The following is a 19,739-nucleotide window of genomic DNA, read 5'->3' as shown; positions in this document are numbered from 1 at the left end:
TTTATAGCTAAATTGGACATATTAGGCCATCTCTTCTCTTGTGAACTGCTTTTCAAGCAGGGGTAAGTCTGTCAATCATCACTAAATAAAAAATATAAAAACACTGAGAAAAAACAAGTAACATGACCATCACTATTCAGATCCATAACCACTATTTTATTATCTAGCTCAATCATGAGATGACCAGCAACTGTCAACCAAGAGTCACTTAAACAAGAAAAATGTGGTCTCCAACGATTATCCAATTCATATATTCTAAAGCTATTGATCGGTATCTTGGAAGCCATTGTCGGTAGTAGTACACGGATAAATCTACCTACTCAGGGACGGTAACCGTAGTCTGCTGGGCGTTATTACTTGCATACATATACCATCGGGTATGGCAGTCCAGCAAGAGGGAAGGTAACTAGGTAAAGATCATACCTGATAGAACATCCTCTGCGAGACAGAGGGCCGCTGGAGTGAGACAGAATGTGGGTCACTCTAGGAGGGAAATCAGCCAGGCACATCCACTGTCATTTTTTCATCTAATAAGCATTCTCTGAATACCAGTTATAGGCCAGAAATTGAGGCTAAACTCAGCATGGTGGCTGGACTCTGACAGTCCCTTGTGTTCTCAGTCTGATCTTGAAGCTCCCCATGAATTCATGAGATAAACAGGCATTACCCCATTTTGGAGATGCGGACACTGAGGCTGTATGATCTGCTTGAGGCCACATGGCATGGAAGCACAGCAGGCCAGTGCAGGGCTGATCCACCCCCACCCAGCGACAGCTCTAAGGACTCTTTCAGCTGAGGGGACCAAGATGGGTCCTTCCAGGACTTGCTCCTTAGCCAGTCCTCCTCCTTGTCTGAGCTTATCTAAATCCTGCTAATCCCTGTAGTCCCACCTCTTCATGAAGCTGTCACCCAGCACTTTACATTCCACAATGAGACTATTATGTCTGATAATTCTTCCCCTTCTGATATATTGTAAACAATACAGCTCCTTTAAGAAAAAAAACAAAAAGCCAACATATTTTTGTATTATAAATGTTTTCTGTATTCATCATAGAAAATCTGGAAAACATGGAAAAGAAGAAAATAAAAATCACTCATCACCCATTACCCAGAGCTTCTTTGGTCATATGCAGACCCTGCCCCTTGGGGGAGAGAAGCATCCGTTCACCCTCCTTGTAGTCCTAGCATCAAACACAGTTAGTTGTACGATTAGGTACTCAATGAATGTTTATTATTTTGCTAAAATCAATGTTGATAAACTTTTGGCTTATCCCTCCAGTACCTTTTAGCCAGATGTTTCTGTTAGCATGTGTTGAAATCATTTAGTAAACTTTCCTCTCTACCAAAATTCTAAGGGTGCCATAAAAGGTTTCCTTAAATACGGCTCACTTCTCAACAGCCTAGGGCCCCCATCTTGTTCACATTAATGCTAACATTTATGGAGAGCTTACCGTGTATAATGCGCTGCACTGAGTCCTCAACAAGAATGGCATCATTCAATCTTCACAGAAACCCTAAATAAGTATTGCCACTAGTTTCCTGATTTTACAAATGGGGAATGTGAGAGACAGAGAGGTTAAGGAACTTGTCTGAGATCACACAGCCAGTGGCAGAGCTGGGACTTGAACCCAGGCAACCTGTCCACAGAGCTTCAGTTCTTCATCACTGTAATATACTGACTCCACACACTGGGATAAGAGACTACAGATGACATCTAATTCACATGCACAATGTTCTCTCAGGAAATAGTTCCCCAAAGAACCAGCAATGCTGTATAAGCAGAGAAGAGAATGGGATTCCTTCATTTGCTCTACACAGCATCTGGATCAAAATAAATGCTCTGCCTTTTAACGCAGGGTTTCTCGGTAGGCCTATGTGTCTGCCTCTTCTACTAGGGAGTCAGCTCCTTGAGGGCAAGCATGGGGCACTTCATGCCCTGCCCCTTATCCTCCAAAGCAGTGCTCTGGCAAATAGCAGACGACCAAAGCATTTTGTTGAAAACGTGATGAAGAAGTGCAGGAAAAAGAAGAGGTGTAAGATGGTGAAAAAAAGAAAAAAGGACAACATTTTTCTTCTTTTCAAACCTAACAAGCGATTTCTTTAGGGGAGTCTGTGAGGTGTTTCAGCGGGAGAGAGGCAAACACGAGGCAAGGGGGAAAAGTACGCAGTCTACAAAGTTTATATGTTGACATAGTAGCGCTAAAGTGGCATGGCCTTGGCCTTGCGGGCAGGATCACCGAGGAAGGCCTGGACCCTGGCCTGGCCTGTGGAGGTAGAAGTGCACCAGTTTCAGCAACGTTAATTGAATCTGCTTGGCTGGTGCCCACAGGGCAGCAGACGGCTGTCAACAGATAGGTAGTTATCTCTCTGGAGAGACTGCACAGGGCAGGGACAAGCAATGAGGGGGCCAAGGGAAAGCAAGGATTCAAAGCCAGTGATGGGAATTGTTCTACAGTGAACACAAAAAATATTCCTCCCGTGGCTTCCGCACTAGAAACAAAAAGCAGCTGCGTGAATTGATCACATCACCACAGATTTTCAGGGAAACGATATGCTGAAGTTTTACCCACTTGATAACCTTATAGCGCCTGGGTATCTGTTTTTTCAGCAAACACTTTCAACTACAACAGCAGCAATGAAACCCTTTCCCATTTCTTATTTCTAAAGTAAAAGCTCCTTTATATAAAACAAAAAGCTAAACAGCACCACTGGGAAGAAACGCACTATTGAGCGGAGGCGGAGCAGGTAAAAGTTTCCCAGGTGATCTCCAGCAGTCCTTTATTCAAGCTTATAACACTCCTTATCCAAACTGGGGCACATCCAGACTGGAGAAATCCAAAGCCCCAGTCCAGTGTGTTACCTTCACTAACCCTGAGAAGGCGCCTCTCACCGGCCTTTCCCTGAGGTGCAGACAGGCCCAGCCAGGGGGCGCCCCAGCACTTAAACCCTTCTCCACCAACAGGGGGGCTGTACCAGGCCACGCCCGCCTCACCTCAGCAGCAACAGTCCCTGCCCACAACTAAGGCCCCATATTAGAAACAAAACCTGGAAGCCCAACAACATTAAATCAAATCGGTGTGTCTCTGTGACACACAGCAGCTTGATCTGAAAGAAAACAGTCAACCAATCTGACCGCTCTCAGCTATGCACCTGGATTTTCTGGGCCGCATTTTTTGTCCATTTACACACGGCTGCCTCATTACTGGAAATACAGCCATAGACTTAGTGGAGAAAAACAGCAAAATGAGTTCTGGCCGGAGCTTACCTACTTCAGTGGAGCCAAGTCTGCATGTATTTTGCTTTCTACCAGTGATTTCCACGTAAAGAGAACCAGGTGGCTGGCTAATGAATGGAGCGCCTGTGAGCAAACCAGCTGCAAGGTGAGTAGCATTTGCTTATCTGTATTTTTCTGGCTAAGATTTGTGGGAATACATTTTTCAACAATGTTGCCTAACTTGATAGCTCCACTTGAACATTTAATGGGTATTTAAAACACTAACATGCCCAAAACTAAGCTCCTGATAGTATTACTTCTTCCCCGTCTCAGCAAATGATGACAGACAAGAAATGTTGGCACCATACTTGTGTTCTCTCTTTTTCTCACACCCCACTTCTGATCCATCAGCAAGTCCTGTTAGATCTACTTTCAAAATATATCCAGCATCAGATCCCTTCTTACCAGCTCCACTATGACTATCCTAGGCCAAGCCACCATTGTTTCTCACCTGGGTAACAGCAATAGCCCCCTCCATGGTCTCCCTGCTTCTACCTTCCCCTCTTACAGCCTATTCTCAACAGTCATCAGAGGGAGTCTTTCAAAGTATGAAGTCAGGTCACACCATTCTGCTGCTCAAACTCCTCCAGTGGCTTGCCATCACACCAGAGTCCTTACTGTGACCTACATGGCCCGTTATTCCTCTGACTCATCTCTCACACTTCCCCGCCTCCCCTCTACTCCAGCCACACGGGCCCCTGTTGCTCCCTGAACACCAGGCATCCACCCACCTATGGCATCCGTACTTGCTTTTCCGTCCACTTAGAATGTTCTTCCCCCCAGATTTCCTCATGGCCTACTTCTTACTTCAAGTGTTTATTCAAATGTTACCTTCTCAGTGAAGCCTTCCCTGTTTCCCTTATCAAAGCTGTCAGTATCCCTGACACTTCTTACCCCCTGTCCCAGATTTATTTATTTCTTTTTGGCACTTATCACTGTCTAACACATCACATGTTAGAATTATTTATCTTGTTTCCCCACCACTATAGGGAAGCTCAATCAGGTCTGGGATTTTCATGTATTTTATTCAAGTGCTAGCGAACAGTGCTGAACACCTAGTGGCTACTCAATAAATATTTACAGAACGAGTAGATTACAGTGGGGGAGACTGTACTTTTCAATCAAACATCTATTTGAATGACACAAACTGGCTTAGAAAATTAACAAGCAAAAAGTGAATTCTTGTTGTTGCTGTGTACTGTTGAGTCCATTCTGACTCATAGCAACCCTATAGGACAGAGCAGAACTGCCCCACAGGGTTTCCTCGGCTGTAATCTTTTTTAATTTTTCACTGTGCATTAGGTGAAAGCTTACATAGCAAATTAGTTTCCTATTCAATAGTTTGTACACACAGTGTTCCATGACATTGGTTCCATTCCCCACAATGTACCTGCCCTGCCCCCATTTCCGCCCTAGGTGCCCTGTTTCCTTTTGTCCTGAATTGCTTACCTTCCTGCCTTCTCATCTTTGCTTTTGGGCACATGTTGCCCTTTTGATCTCATATAACACATTGTTCTAAAGAATACGTTCCTCTCAAGGCCTGTCATTTATTTTATGGGCCTGTGTATGGTTTGGTTGGTGGGTTGTCTCTGGAAATGGCTTCAGTTCCAGTTCAGAAGGGTGTCTTAGCGCCATAGTCTCGGGGGTTCCTCCAGTCTCTTTCAGACCAGGAAGTCTGGTCTTTTTTGTGAATTTGTTTTTTTGTTCTGCTAGGCTATAATCTATACAGGAGCAGATTGTCAGGCCTTTTCTCCCGCAGAACAGGTGGTGCGTTCAAACCACCGACCCTCTCGGTTATCAGCCACCAAGCACTTAACCACTGTATCACCCGAATGATACAAATCAGAGAGTATGGCAAAAGCCACTGAAATTCCATTTCCTATAATGGTGGACTAAGTGACTGGAACTAACTCTTCAGAAAAATTTAAAAAGCTGGATTAAATATGAACAAAAAAATATGAACAACACCTTAAATATATCGAAAATCAGAACAAGCGAGGTAAGCCTAACATAAAAAGCTGCTTTTGTCCTGAGGGCATTTGCTGATCTGACAGAAACAGCTAGAAACTTTACTGCATTCTTGGCCTACTCAAGGAGGTGGGGGACAAAAGTTAAAGCCCAGGGTTTTCCAAAGGAGAAGCAGCAAACAAAAACGCTCTCTAGATGAAGATGCCATCATCTTAGGCCTCAATTTATTCCTACAAATAAATTCTCAAATTGTACAATAACCAGCACACAGCCAGAGATAATTCAACACACAAGAAAACAAGATACCAAGAGTGAGAACCAGCAGAAACAAAAGACAAAACAGACTTTCAAAGACTGGAGATATTGGAATGTCAGACACCATCTATTATGCAAACAAGCCTACTATGTTCCAAGAAACGAAAGCTTGAAAATTTCAACAGAGATGTAGACATCATAAAAAAATTTTTTTTGGAAAAGAACAGAAATTCTAGAACAAATACCACAGAATATGTAGAGTATTTATGGTGGCAGGGAACTGGCCCTGGGGGAGGTGGCAGGACATTAGTAATCTGACTCTGTTTTCCAATAAAGATATAGGAAAATGGGTGATCTTCAAAATAGGGGTGGGTATTCATTTTATATGTTTAGCAGCTATGAAAGAAACTGTCAGCTAGCCACAGACATACAGATTCCTAAATCCCAAGAGAGAAGGGGGGTGGAGGAAGTAAGAGAAAAAAAAGCAGGCTCTCTCCAAGAGAGTTTGTATAAAGAAAAAAGAACTGGCTCAATGTCCAATTTCATCTTTCTCCACACCCACAGACATAGAGATAGATCCTTTATATAGCCTTCTCCCAGCTCCCCAAATATAGGTTCCACTACTGTAAGACAAGGGGTCCTGGTGGTGCAATGGTTAAGCACTAGGCTGCTAACCAAAAGGTCAGTGGTTTGAACCCACCAGCAACTCCATGCGAGAGAAAAGACCTGGTGATCTGCTCCTATAGAGATTACAGCCTAGGAAACCCTATGGGGCTGTTCTGCTCTGTCCTATAGGGTTGCTGTAAGTCAGAACCAACTCCATGGCACACAGAAACAACAGTAACATTATAAGAGAACTTCAATAGCACTTCCAAGCATTTTGGTGTTAAGCCTACTGGGTGAGAAGAGGAACACTCAGCTGTCTCACAAAGGATCTGTTTGCTTCCCACCCTATCAGGGATTCTCAAGTGATGCTAGAAATAACCATCACCCCTGCAACAAACAGCTGTGTCACATCCTTTCCTTCCCCTCTCCGCCCCGCTCCCATCCTCCCAGCACTAGCTGCTATCTTTAAGCCACAGGGCAGACAAGAGAAAAACAATTAGTCATCCCAGGTTTTGCCCACTTTCCCCACAATCCACGTGATTCAAAAACGCAATGGCTGTGGCAAGCAAGCCATCTTTAGAAGCCAAGTAGGCACCTACGGGTCTGAAAGACTTGAAGACTTTTTCCAAGACTTCCTGGAGCGTCTTCTTGCCGCAGGAGGAGATGTAATCCTGAGCTAGCTGCAAGAAAGGCAGGCAGTCCTCGCTCTCACTCCACACGTGCTAGTGCCCACAGGAAGGGAAAGGAGAAAACAGAGACACACACGTCATTACACTCAGTGGGAAATACACAAAGCCAAGCAGATTTTTTTTAATTAACATGAATTTGAAGACAACCTTCATTCCAGAGTAAAACCCACGCATTTGTTTTTGATTCATTTGCACTGAAAAGCATCAGAAAATGTATAACGTACAGAAAACCTGCACATTTGGGGTCCATCATCTCACCTGCTGAATTCGCCATCAGATCTAGGTAGCAAAAAGGGCAGGGGGACTGATATTCTACCACCCATGGTTTCCGCTCTTCACCTCTAGTGCAGGTTAGTGATGTCTCCACAACAGGAGGGAGGAGAAACCACCAGCCTGCACAATCCTTTTAACTGGAAGGATTCATTAAGAGTAGTTTGTAACCATTAACTCAGAACCTGGCATTCTTTACCCGGGTCAGTCTGTGAGTGGAGGTGATGGTAAATTTACTTCAAAATGAAAAGAATTTAGGGGAACACAAAGTCACTAAATCATTGGGAAACGAAGGCTTTCAAAAAGCTCATCTTCACTTAAAATGCTCTAAGAGGACAATACACCCAAGCATTGTTTCACAATGTAACACGTACTGAGAAAATAGTTTCAGGTTTTTTGTTTTTCTTAAGGCTAGGCAAGTTTTTTTAAACGTACGGATATCGTTTTAGCACAGCTTTAAGACTAGGCAAGCCTCTCCCATAAATGTTCAAGGATCTGGAATAAACCCAAGAAACAGGCTTGAGAGACCTAGCTGCAGAAGCCCCCTGCTCTGTATAGCTGCACATATGCTCTGCGCATGGGGCTAACCCAGATTATCGGGTTTCTGTCAGGTTCCATGAATCACAATTTAGAGGGGATGGATGACAGCCCAACACTGGTGAAAACGGGCTCAAGCCTGGAGGAAGGAAGACAATTAGCAGACTGAGGGAGACACAGAGATTCGGCAGCAGGAAACCAGGGTCTATTTGGAGAAGTGGTCCGTGTGGAGCACACACTTGCTCCTGTTAACACAACTGATCAGGGCATCTTACCAGAAAGTTACACGCCTGCCACTTAACACACTTCACCTCCTTTTTTCTCCCTGCATAATTCCTGAGAACTAGCTCTATAAACTTAAAGTGCTGCTCAGATCTAAGACAGACAAGGTGCTCATGTGCCATCTTTTCACCCCAATTATCTGTGTTTCATGAATGGAAAGTCCCATTTCTGACAACTGCTGCTCTAATTCCAGCAGACTTTTACAGTGGCTTTTTCCTCGACCTAATAAAGACAACTTCTAGATTGTCTAACTTTAGAGAACAGCTCAAATGCTATTCCCTATTAATTAGAGACCCTTACAGTTGTAACACCATTGAAATGTTTATGTAACAGCCTCTTACATGGTACCAAAGTGTAACAGCACAAAACACTTTTATATCTATATCCATTATCTCACTTGATTCTTACTGGGGATTCAGTAAGAACATCAAAGTCCTACTTTAATAAAAGTTCTGCTCAGCATCCACTTTCGTGCTAAATTTTTTTTTTCATACTCAAATTTTTTAAAGTTGCAGTATATTTCAAATTATTACCCAAATTAAAGATGGGATTAAGATAGTGCAACACAAACTAGAGCCTTGCCTAGACTCGTAAAGATTAGGCAAAAAGCCAAAAGTTCATCAGATGCCTGGCTGGTGCGTAGGAATACTCAATAAACGGTGGGCACAAGTACACTCTTTCCCCTGATGCATCTGTGGAGGGGTGAGAAATGGCGACGGGGCGGGGATCCCACAGGCCCTCCTGCCACAAGGCTAAGGTCACACACCAAGCCAATCAGGCACCCAGTGTGACTTTACGGAGAACATTAGCCAATGCAACGTGGGTTGAGGTTAATTCAGAAGTAGGTAGATCTATGAAAAACTTGAATATCTACTTTTTTAAAACTGTGAGAGTGTTTTAAATTAGAAAGTAAACCAAGCAAAGTATATCACTCAAACAGTTACAGAACTGCAATGTATTTACTACCATTTGGTAATCAGACAGGTTCTTTAGCTAAGGGTTTCTGGGGCATCCCCAATATCAGGAGCAAATTGTTCTTGCCATAATTTAATTATTCCACTTTTAGAGCTGTTGATTTATGGACAAATATCTTAGAAAAGGATGATTTAACACCTATTAAAAGGTCTTCTGTCCTGTCTATCTTAAATGTCCCCATCTGGCTGTCTACATCACCCTGAATTCTCACTTTGTTGGTTTTCTGAGTTTTAAAAAAGTTTAACTGAATCCGTGCCCACACGGTACAGAGAAGAAGCCTGGGATTTGGAGTCAGGCAGACCTTTGTATAAACAGCCACTTAAAAGACATCATCTACTAAATGCTAATTGTTTTATATTTTATATCAAAACAAAAAATAATGAATTTTATTTAAATTTCTTCTTTACGAAATGAGTCAGTACATTTGACAAAGGTTCGTAGAATACAATATAAGACAGACTAAAAAAAAAGTCTATAGTTGGGAAAATAAGGTCAAAGAGAAAACAATGGAAGGAAAATAAGATAAAACCAAGAGTGAGATTAGGTCAAACAGAATAAGGGCCTATCCATGTAGTAGCTTGCATGTTGCTATCATGTTGGAAGCTTTGCCACCAGTATTTCAAATATTTTAAGGGGTCACCCATGGTGGACAGGTTTCAGTAGAGCTTCCAGACTAAGACAGACTATGTTATGGACTGAATTGTGTTCCCCCCTAAAACATGCATTTTTTTCCCCCCTAAAACATGCGTTTTAAATCTTAATCCCTATACTTGTGGTTATAATCCCATTTGGGAATGGGTTTTCTTTGCCATGTTAAAGAGGCAGTATTAGTGTAGGGTATGTTTTAAATCAATCTCTTTTGAAACAAAAAAGAGCAGATTAAGCAAGCACAGACAAAGGGGAGGATACATACCACATAATCACTAAGTAACCTAGGAATAGAAGCTAAAAAGAGACAAGGACCTTCCCCCAGAGAGGGCAGAGAAAGAGAGCCCTCCCCTAGAGCTGGTGTCCTAAATTTGGACTTCTAGCTTCCTAAACTGTCAGGAAAACTAATTCCTGTCTGTTAAAACCACCCACTTGTGGTATTTGAGTTACAGCAGCACTAGATAACTAAGACGACTAGGAAGAAAGGCCTGGTGATCTACATCCAAAAATTAGCCAATGAAAACCTCATGATCACAACAGGACATTGTCCAACTTCCTTGCTTTGGACACATCATCAGAAGGGATCAACTGCTGGAGAAGGACATCATGTTTGGTGAAACGGAGGGCCAGTGAGACCGAGGGAGACCCTCGGTGAGACGGATTCAAACCTGGTGATTGTGAAAATGATGCAGGACTGATCAACATTTTGTTCTGTTGCATATAAGGCTGCCATGCATCAGAGGCAGCTAACAACAACACGCAAAGAAGCATTGACAGTCACATGAGGTGGTGTCCACCAGATAAAAACAGACCAGCTGCTCAGGAGAATTAACAGGAAAGGAGCTGGGGGCAGGTTGGCAGTTCTCTTAATGTGACCATGCGCCAGAGAGCATGGTCACAATAACCTCAACTTGGAAAATATTTTAAGCATGTGTAACCAAACACCCACTTTAACCATGAAAAAAACTATAGCACACATCAGAGAACCTCATGCCTTGAACAATGTAACTTCCTGGTAAGTATAAACCCAGGTACAGAATGTATTGACTTTCCAGTAGGGTGGTTAGAGCAAAGGCAGATTACAGACCTTCGTGTTCTAATAGAAGAAACGCCAAGGAAGGCCCAGGAAAGACTTCATGGGGGAGAGGAATGCAGAGCCCACTGGTTCCCAAGCTTCAGTAGGCATCAGAATCACCTGAAGTTAAAAACACAGATGGCTGGGCCCTACCGCTACAGTTTCTGTTCCAGCAGATCTGGGGTGGGGCCTAGGAATCTGCATTTCTAACACACTCCCAGGTGATGCTCATGCTGATTTTTCTAGGACTACATTTGGTAAACTACCAGCAGAGCTAGAATTTGGGCTAACTCCATATTTGGGGAGTGTGGGGGCAGGGGGGACGGACAAGTGCTACATTTAAAAATATTTCCAGAAGAACTTGAGCAATACCATTACCAACTATCTTAGTCACCTAGTGCTGCTGTAACAGAAATACTACAAGTGGATGGCTTTAACAAAGAGAAATTTATTTTCCCACAGTCCAGTAGGCTAGAAGTCCAAATTCAGGGTGGCAGCTCCAGGGGAACGCTCTGTCTGTCAGCTCTGGAGGAAAGTCCTTGTCATCAATCTTCCCCGGGAATAGGAGCTTCTCTGCGCAGGAACCCCGGGTCCAAAGGACTCGCTCTGCTCCTGGCACCGCTTTCTTGATGGTATGAAGTCCCCTACTCTCTGCTTGCTTCCCTTTCCTTTTATGTCTTTAAGATAAAAAGTGGTGCAGGCCACACCTCAGGGGAACTCCCTTTATTTTGGATCAGGGATGTGATCTTAGAAAGGGTGTTACTCCCACCCTAATCCTCTTTAACACAAAATTACAATCACAAAATGGAGGACAACTACACAATACTGGGAATCATAGCGCAGCCAAATTGATACATATTTTGGGGGGCACAATTCAATCCACGACACCAACTAAAAGCAGCCCCAAATCTCAGGGCAGCATGAGTTTCAGTGAAGTGGCCCTCCTTGTCCCTACTCTTCCCTGGCTGTTAAAAGTTGAAAATCCCTTGTGAGAACCTGACTTGTAGAACAGGCCATCTGTGGCTCTTCTTTCTGTTATTAAGTTGGGGCAGGGTTTATTATAAAAACTCCCCAGCTTAAGACAATACAATCATGTCATCTTAAGTAGGAAAGTGAGCACCTTTCTGTCTTCTATTCTGTAGATGAGAATACCCAGGTTATCAAAAAATGGTATTAGATCATTAAAATGATTCAATTCTACACATATTTTTTAAGCACTTTCTGTGTGGCCCTACTGCTCCAAGCACTGGAGGGTACTATGGTGAGCAAAACAAGCTCAGTGCCTGACTTCTTGGTGCTTAAGCAGGATGGGAAGTAGGAGGAGAGTAAGAACACAGCCCTGTTTCTCAATTTGGACACAGTTACTTGCTCTGTCAAAGGGCCATTCTTACTCTCCCTGTGGTATTGAGGTGTGGGTGCCGTGCTGTCATCTGTACCGGAGAAGTCCATCTTGAATTGGTGTGGCTTAATTCAAAACTGACTCCTGTCCACAGAATTGACACTATAAGAAGATAAAAGCCATAAACCACCTCATGCCACTAACAGATGTCTGCACAGGGTGGGAAGAGCATGGTTGGCCATACCTACATCAATCTACTCATTGTGTTGTCTGTTGACCTGTTTTACCAATGAGGAAACTAAGGCTCAAAGAGATTAAACAATTTGCCTATGGCCACACAGACAGCAAGGGGCAGGGCCAGGACACCAACCTAGGTATGTACGCTAGGTACTCAACTCTACCCTGTGCAAGATGTTTAACCTGAGCCTCAACATCTTTGTAAATCTGAGAAAATAAACTACTCATACGGTGGTTATAAAGATTATAGAAGATTACCTGTAGGCTGCCTCTCACCATAGCTTTACTCTCTTCAGGATTTCAGGAATCTACAAAAGCCTTTTCTTTTTCCCTGAAATAATCTCTATATGAATAATGCACAGCCATTGTGGAAAGCTTCACAGTTCACCAAGCACATCCACATACACTATTCCTCATTTAATCCTCATAATAGTAATATGATTATGCCCATTTGACAGATGAGGAAACTGAGGAGTTTAAATCAGATAAGAAAGTGCTTTCTCTTTACTAATCCACCAGTAAACATGATTTGACCTCATTTAAACATGTTATATTTACTTTCTCCAAAATGAAAAAGGGTGTCATTTGGTTACCTAGTTAAGAACAGCGACATGCCTAGCTACAAATATGGAAACACACACATACACACATTACACCACACAGTCCTTCCATAAGTAAAAACTGTTTTCTTAACCATGGCAATTGCTGTCTTTTTTGTATTGAAGAGTGATCATAAAAAATTTCAGATCCAAACATGTTTTTGGGGGGTTGGCAGAAAAGATATGACAATAAATGAGCCTTCCCCCCCTGCAAAAAAAAACATTAGCACCTCGGCACCACTAAGTGACAGCTGGTGCTCCCGTGCCCAGTGGCAAGTGCACACACACACACGCGCGCGCGCTCCTCTGTCTGTCCAGCATGCCTGCCTGCACTCTACTCCCCAAGCTAACAGAGCCCCAGGACCTCCGACTGGCAGAAGGGTGGAAAGAGCCAGCCTGTCTGCGAACTCACAGGCCCCTCCTGCCTGGCCCCAGAAGGCAGTGGAGCCCACCCTGTCACACCTGTAGGCAGGTGTAGCTCGGCCCCTGAGCTCTTGCCACAGACAGGACACTCTGTCCTAGGACTGTGGGCTGTACAGAGAGAGGCGCCCGAGTTAGGGCAGGAGTTTGGAAAGGGATGGCATGGATGGGTGGCCTGTGAAGCAAGAAGGGGAAAAAGCGCTCAAGGGACTCAGGAGCCACCAAAGTGGAGGAAAAATAAAAAGAAGTCCTTGTTTCTGGGCCCCTGGAGCTACTGGGCTGATCCTGCCTGTGGGACATTCTGCATGGTGGAAAGAACAAATCTGAGGCCTGGACTCAAGTCCTAGCTCAGTCGGTCACCTTTTGGTGATGCAGTCCTGGATGAGTCCTTGAACACTCCTTGAGCCTCGGTTTCCTCACCTATACTTCACTGATAAAATGGAGATAATAATGCCTACCTCGGAGTTTCTGCAAGGCCGGGTAAGAAGCTGCCCTTGAACCCACAGGCTGGCTTGGGTCACCCGCCACTACTCCTGCGATACTATGTACTCGGTATAGGGCTACGGTTCAAGTCGCTCTACACTAACTGCTCTCACTGAGTCTCTGTTCCTTCATTTGTAAAATAGGGGTAATCATACAGCATTCCTTGTGAGATTACCACTAAGATTAAACGAGCTCACATATACAAAGTGCTGAGAAGACTGATACAGAGTAAGGTGCACATAAGTAGTAGTTATGTTGTTATTCTTTGCAGCTATTATTCTTGAAATTTAACATGTCTCCTACACTAGTCTGTAATTCATTCATTATTACAAACCCGTATTGAGTGTTATCACATCCTAAGACTGTTCCAGGCATTGGGATACAGTGATGAATAACACAGATGAATAAGGTCCCTGTTCTCATGGAGCTCATAGGCTAGTGGGTAAGGTAGAAAATAACCAATAGCAAGTACTAATGAATGCTATGACAGGGATAAAAGAGGGAGAAGTGAGGAGTGTGTGGTCAGAAAGGCTTCTCTTAGGCCTGAGTTACCCTGTGAAGATCTGTGGGAAAAGTGTTCTAGGCAAAGGGAACAGCAAGCGCAAAAGCCCTGAGATGGGAATGAGCTTGGCATGTCTGAGGACCAGAAAGGCCAACGTGGCAGGAAGAAAGTTCCAAGATGATGCCAGAGAGGTGGCAGGAGACAGCTTATATGGGGGCCTTGAGGCCAGGGCAAGGGTTTAGGTTTTATTGTACCAGTAACAGGAAGTCAGTTCAGACAAGGTGGGGCGTGGTGGTGAAATGACCTAGATTGTATTTTAAACAGGCCCAGGGTGTTGTGTGGGGATGGGTTTTGGGTGGCAGGAGGTGAGGGTAGGGGAGATTATAAGTAAAGAGAAAAATTAGAAGATACCATTAAAAGTACTCATGGCTTAGGCTAGTCTGACAACACAGGGGTGAAGAAAAATAGATGGATATTGGATATAATTTGCAGGTGACATTGGCAGAATTTTGAATTGGATGCAAGAAGTGGTAAAGAGTGAAGTCAAGAACATCACCTAGATTTTTGACTTGAGTTAGATAGGTATTTACAAAGATAATTACAGTAACTTTTTTTTTGAGCATTTAATACAAACTAGACACTGTTCTCAACTCTAGAGGGAAGCACTAGGATTAACATCCCCATTTTACAGATGTGGAAACTATGGCACAAGGAGGTTAAATAACTTCCCCCAAAGCATACAGTTAGAATGGGCTGTTGAGGTACAAAGCCAAGTAGTCTGACCCCAGAACCTGTGCTCCTAACTACCTACCACACTGGCTCTGTGATGGATAAAATGGCCCCAAGACGAGGAGGGCAAAGACCCTACTTTTATTCTAGAAAGCCCTGGCCTGGCACAGAGTAAGCCCTCAATACATGCTTGCTGAATGAATAAATGACGTGAGAACACTTTGCAAATTGAGAAACGCTATGCAAATATTAATTCTTATTGTTAACAAATCCTTCAAATAACAGGTATTCCCCTCACCTCAAATCTTTGAAAGCTTAACAGAGTAGGACACTTGCTTCATCCTGTTAACTAGAGGTAAACAATAGGTTCACAAACCTGGCCTGGGACAGGTTTGAGGAGAGAGTTGAGCTAAGAATCCCACAGTTGGATCTCATCCACTATGGCTTCCAGAAAGTTTGAGAAAGTTCCAGTCTACCCAAGAAATTATTTCCTCCCCCATCTTCTATCTTCCTTATCTGTTTTCACTTAATTCTGAGCAAATGAATACTTTCAAGCATTTTACTCATTGCTTGGGAAATATTTAAACTATAATACGGTGCCCTCAAAAAAGGCCTAATATAAACAATGTTTAAGAATGACGGCTTGATATACATATTTAAGGCAAGAGAACAGCTCCATGTTTTCCTCTGTCCACCTACAGTATTCTCCTCGGAGTCATTTCTTTGAAAACCCTACGGAGCAGTACTCTGTAATGGGGTCGCCGTGAGTCCGAACAAGCTGGACGGCAACGGGTTTAGTTTTGCTGCGCTTCTGGGCTGTTAGATGCCCTATCCACCTGATTACCTGGGCGCTAGCATTTTTTTTTAGTATTATTGCATCCATTTTTTGGATGTGGAAACCGCGCTCAGGGGAAGGCATTTGCTCAGAGTCACACACAGCCAGAACTCAAACCTGGCTGTCACTCATCCCTCTTCTAGAGTGCCGCTCGGCTGAGGCCCAGGTGGGTTCTTCCCTTCCGAGGGGGTGGGTGGGAGGGGAATGCTTTATGGCCAGTCATACGCAAACCTTAACCTGTCCAGTATCAAGAAAGACAATCTTGCAGTCTAACTCCCTTGCGAACTTCCCGGGGGTAACTGGGGGCGCGCGGTGGCCGGGATCACGGCCTGGCTTCGTCTCACCCCCACCTGAGGAGCCAGCTCAGAGGCCGCGCCTCCGCGCCGCCCGGCCCCGCCCGCGTCCGCGTCCGCAGGGGCAGCAGCAGCAGCAGCGCCAGGCTCAGGCCGGCGACCACACGGTAACCCGAGCCCACAGCCGTCTCCATCTTACATTTGGGGACCATTATTTTCCCCTGTCCTTACAGGCACCTGAGGAAGGGCCTCCCACTCCAACTCCCTTGCTTTCCGCATCCCCTTCCTAAACTGCCAGCACCAAGATCCCAGGTGGGCGCAGAAAGCAAAGTCGAAGGTGTGGACACCGCAGTTCAAGGTCCCGGTCCCTCCGAGCCCAGGGTAGATAGCTGGTGAGTGAATTCCCCCTCATTCGGAAAAACGAAGGGTTTTGGCATGGCCGTGGCCACCACCTTGACCGGACAGAACCCATCTGGGTCACACACACCTCGCTAGCAGCTCCAGAGAGCGGTGGAATCACGGAGGGGGGAGGTGACAGGCGTGCCCGTGTGTGTGTGTGTGTGTGTGTGTGTGTTGTGTATGTGCGTGTTGAGGTGTGTGCGCACGCGCGCGTGTGGTTTTAAGATCCGGGGTGTAATTCCGCTAAGAAGGTCCAGGAGATCGGGCATCGCTAGCGTGGACAGAGGCTTTGTGTCCAATCACGCAGTGCTGGCAATAACCCGGGGGGTGTGTGGAGGGGAGGGGGTGTCTCCCCGGCGGGGAAATTCGGGGAGTTGTGTCTGTGCCTTGGGAGGGGAATGGGATTCCCTGTCCCGGACGGGACGCTGGGTGTTGGAAGCTCCGGACTCCGGATGCTGTGGGAGGGGCCGTGCGCCCCGGCCACGGCGGATGGGACACGGGGACATGCCCTGCATGCTCGGGGCCAAGCACCACGCACTGGCCGCGGGGTCGCGTTACCGAAAGATCGTCCACAGGAGGCAGGGGGTGCACTCCATGGGACGCGACGCCTCCCGCCCCAGCCCAGCTCCCCGGCCTCAAAGTGCGCCCCGCGCGCCTCCCCCCGCCGCGCCCCTGCCCGCCGCCCACCGGGCCCCACCCGGGGCCTCTGGCGGAGCGAGAAGAGGAGGGCGCGGCGTCAAGCCGGTTACACCCCCCCCCCCCCCACTTGTGCCCCACAACCTCCCCACCGCCCGGGAGCTCGGGCGCGGAATAGCCGGTGCGGCGCTCCGGAGCGTCCCCACTCCCGCCGGCTCCAGCGGTCCCTCCACCCGGCACTCACAAAATTGTCCCCGCAGCCGTTGTCCGGACACAGCACGTAGAAGGAGACGCCGGGGTCGGCGTAGAAATCCATCCTGCGCTCGGTCTCCTCGGTGGCGATGAGATCGAAGGGTGTGTTGGAGCACCATTTCTCCGCAACGTCAGCCAGCTGCTGGAAATCCATCCTGGCCGCCGCGCCCGCGCTGCCTCGGCTCCGCGCTCGCTGCCTGCCTGCCTGCCTGCCCGCCTCCCTCCGCCCCTCTCCCTCCTTTCCGGCTCGGGCGCCCTCCTCCCGGGCGCGGGCGGGCGGGCGAGCGGGCGGCGCGGGCTCTCCGGGCGGGCAGCGGGCCGGGCGCGGCCTCGGGCCGGGCAGCTCCGCTCCCTCCGGGTCCCTGGGCACCTCCCGGTGGGGACTGTTTACATGCTGGGTGCAGCGAGGCGGCGGGCGCGGCGGGGTCGATGCGGCGCCTTGGCCGCGGCTCCTCCTTCTCCCCGCCTCCCCGCCCGCCCCCTTGGGCCGCCCGGGAGGCTGGCGCGGCCGGGACGGGCACCAGCTGGCGGCGGGCGCGGGGCGCGGCGGGAGGGAGCTGCCGGCACCTCTCGGGCTCCTCTCCCCGCCTCTCTCCCCACTTTCTTTTCAACGCGCCCGAAGGTTCCCCGAGCCCTGGCGCGCGCAGAAACGCCCCGGCTGGTGACGTCATAGCCCCCAGCCAATGGCCGGAGCCCGGAACCTGCGCCGCGGCTGCGAGCCGGGTGACGTCATGGCCCGAGCCAGAATTTAGCGGCGCCGCACCTACCTCCGCAGGTTGCGGTGAAGTGGGGGAGCGCGGGGCTACCTCGCAGTGTTTATCTAGAGCTAGGAGGCAGGGGTAAGCATTTTTTCCGAATGTGTTTTAAGTGCACTGGGCGCCCACATAATTGCAGATCACTTGTACTTTGAGGTTAGCAGTGGAGGAGCTGAGGAAATCTAAGGGAAATTGAGCTTTAATTTTTCCAGAAATCAAAGCTCTGTTCCTGCTGGGATGTAAAAAAAAAAAAAAAAATCATTTTTACCCTCAATACGTTTACTAGACACCTGTAGGTATGTCTGTTTGGAAAGGAAGATGGAAGAGTAATTTCTTTCCATTAACAAAAAGCTGAGTGTTTCTTAGAAATAAGCCTTATGTCGCTAGCATTAATATTCAGCTTTAGTTCATGTTGCATAGCCTAAAATGATCAACTGCTAGTTTGGAAGAGCAGAAAGTACATTTTAAAACGTGAGTACATGGCCTAATGATTCCACCTGTTGAATGCTCGCTGGTTGCCTGGTGCGAACAGGCATAACTCGATTGTAGAAAATGCGTTCAAGTTCTTGCTCGCAGGACTGGAATGACTACGTTAAATAACATTCACTGTACAAACATTCAATCAGCTTTTATTTTTAAAGCGTGTCCTCGGAACCAGGCACCGCTCTAGCCCTGGGGATATAAATATGAGTAATATGTGACCCCACCCTCAAAGAGCTGGCACATTAGCCAACAGAAGCTTATGACACGATGAACGCACTGCACATACCCTTTACTCAATGGAACAGATGTGATTTCGGAAAATTGTCTGTTTTTAAATTTCTGGGATAAGAATTATTTTTCCTTTGACTTCCCTTAATAAAGCTGCATTCCCATAGTGAAAATAGAAACTCCACCTAACCTTTGGTAAAAGAAGAGGTTAGTTAGTTTAGTGATTAGCCTAAAAATCATCCTGGGCATTGCTTCTTAACTGAATCTTTTTTCTGCTGGGAATTGTTTATACCTAGAAGTTTATGCTCCTGTGTAGCAATTTCTTGGGAGTCCCTGAGTGGTTCAAGCAGTTAACCTGCTCAGCTGCTAACCAGAAGGTTGGAAGTTCCGATCCAAATGTGCCTTGAAAGAAAGGCCTGGCAATCTACTTTTGAAAAATCAGCCATTGAAAACCCTATGGAGCACATTTCTACTCTAACACACATGGGGTCGCCAGAAGTTGGAATGGACTCCATGACAACTTTTTTTTTTTTTTTTAACAATTTCCTAATGTCAGAATGTCCCATATTCCTTTAGAACAATTCCATTCAGTGAGTATCGTGAAGCGTCTGTTGTATACCAGGCATAAGATACAATTTTTGCCATTGAAGAATTAGAGACTGTAAACTAGGCAGAATTCTAAGATGTCCTCCAAGATCCCTTCTTACTGGTATACACCACACACGTTCTCCCAGTTACTCAATCAAATACTCATCTAGGTGATGTGTGAGGAATTTAAAATAGGGAGATTGTCCTCAGTGGGCCTGACTTAATTACGTAAGTCCTTAAAAGCGAGTGGGCTGTTCCTGGAGAGAGATTCAAAGCATGAGGGGGATTTGGTTTGCCAGTGGTTCTCCACTGCTGGCTTTGGAAATGGAGGGAGCCACGTGGCAAAGACCAGACAGAGAGCAGTCTGTAGGAGCTGAGCACA

The 19,739-nt window shown here is 46.2% G+C and overlaps 1 protein-coding gene across 1 annotated transcript in view; it reads right to left on the bottom strand.

Annotated features, from left to right (window-relative positions):
• MTURN (maturin, neural progenitor differentiation regulator homolog) overlaps nucleotides 1-17,892 on the bottom strand; it is a 29,380-nt gene extending 11,488 nt beyond the window's left edge. The window contains exons 1-2 of the mRNA XM_049894053.1: nucleotides 17,296-17,892; nucleotides 6,703-6,825 (exon numbers count right to left, since the gene is read on the bottom strand). Of these exons, the coding sequence (XP_049750010.1) occupies nucleotides 6,703-6,825; nucleotides 17,296-17,457 (285 nt within the window). The 5' untranslated portion in view covers nucleotides 17,458-17,892. The remainder of the gene's footprint in view (nucleotides 1-6,702; nucleotides 6,826-17,295) is intronic.
• Nucleotides 17,893-19,739: the final 1,847 nt, after the last annotated feature.

The sequence above is a fragment of the Elephas maximus genome, chromosome 8 (assembly GCF_024166365.1).
Source record: "Elephas maximus indicus isolate mEleMax1 chromosome 8, mEleMax1 primary haplotype, whole genome shotgun sequence".
Lineage (NCBI taxonomy): Eukaryota > Metazoa > Chordata > Mammalia > Proboscidea > Elephantidae > Elephas > Elephas maximus.
This window is presented reverse-complemented; position numbering and strand designations above follow the sequence as displayed.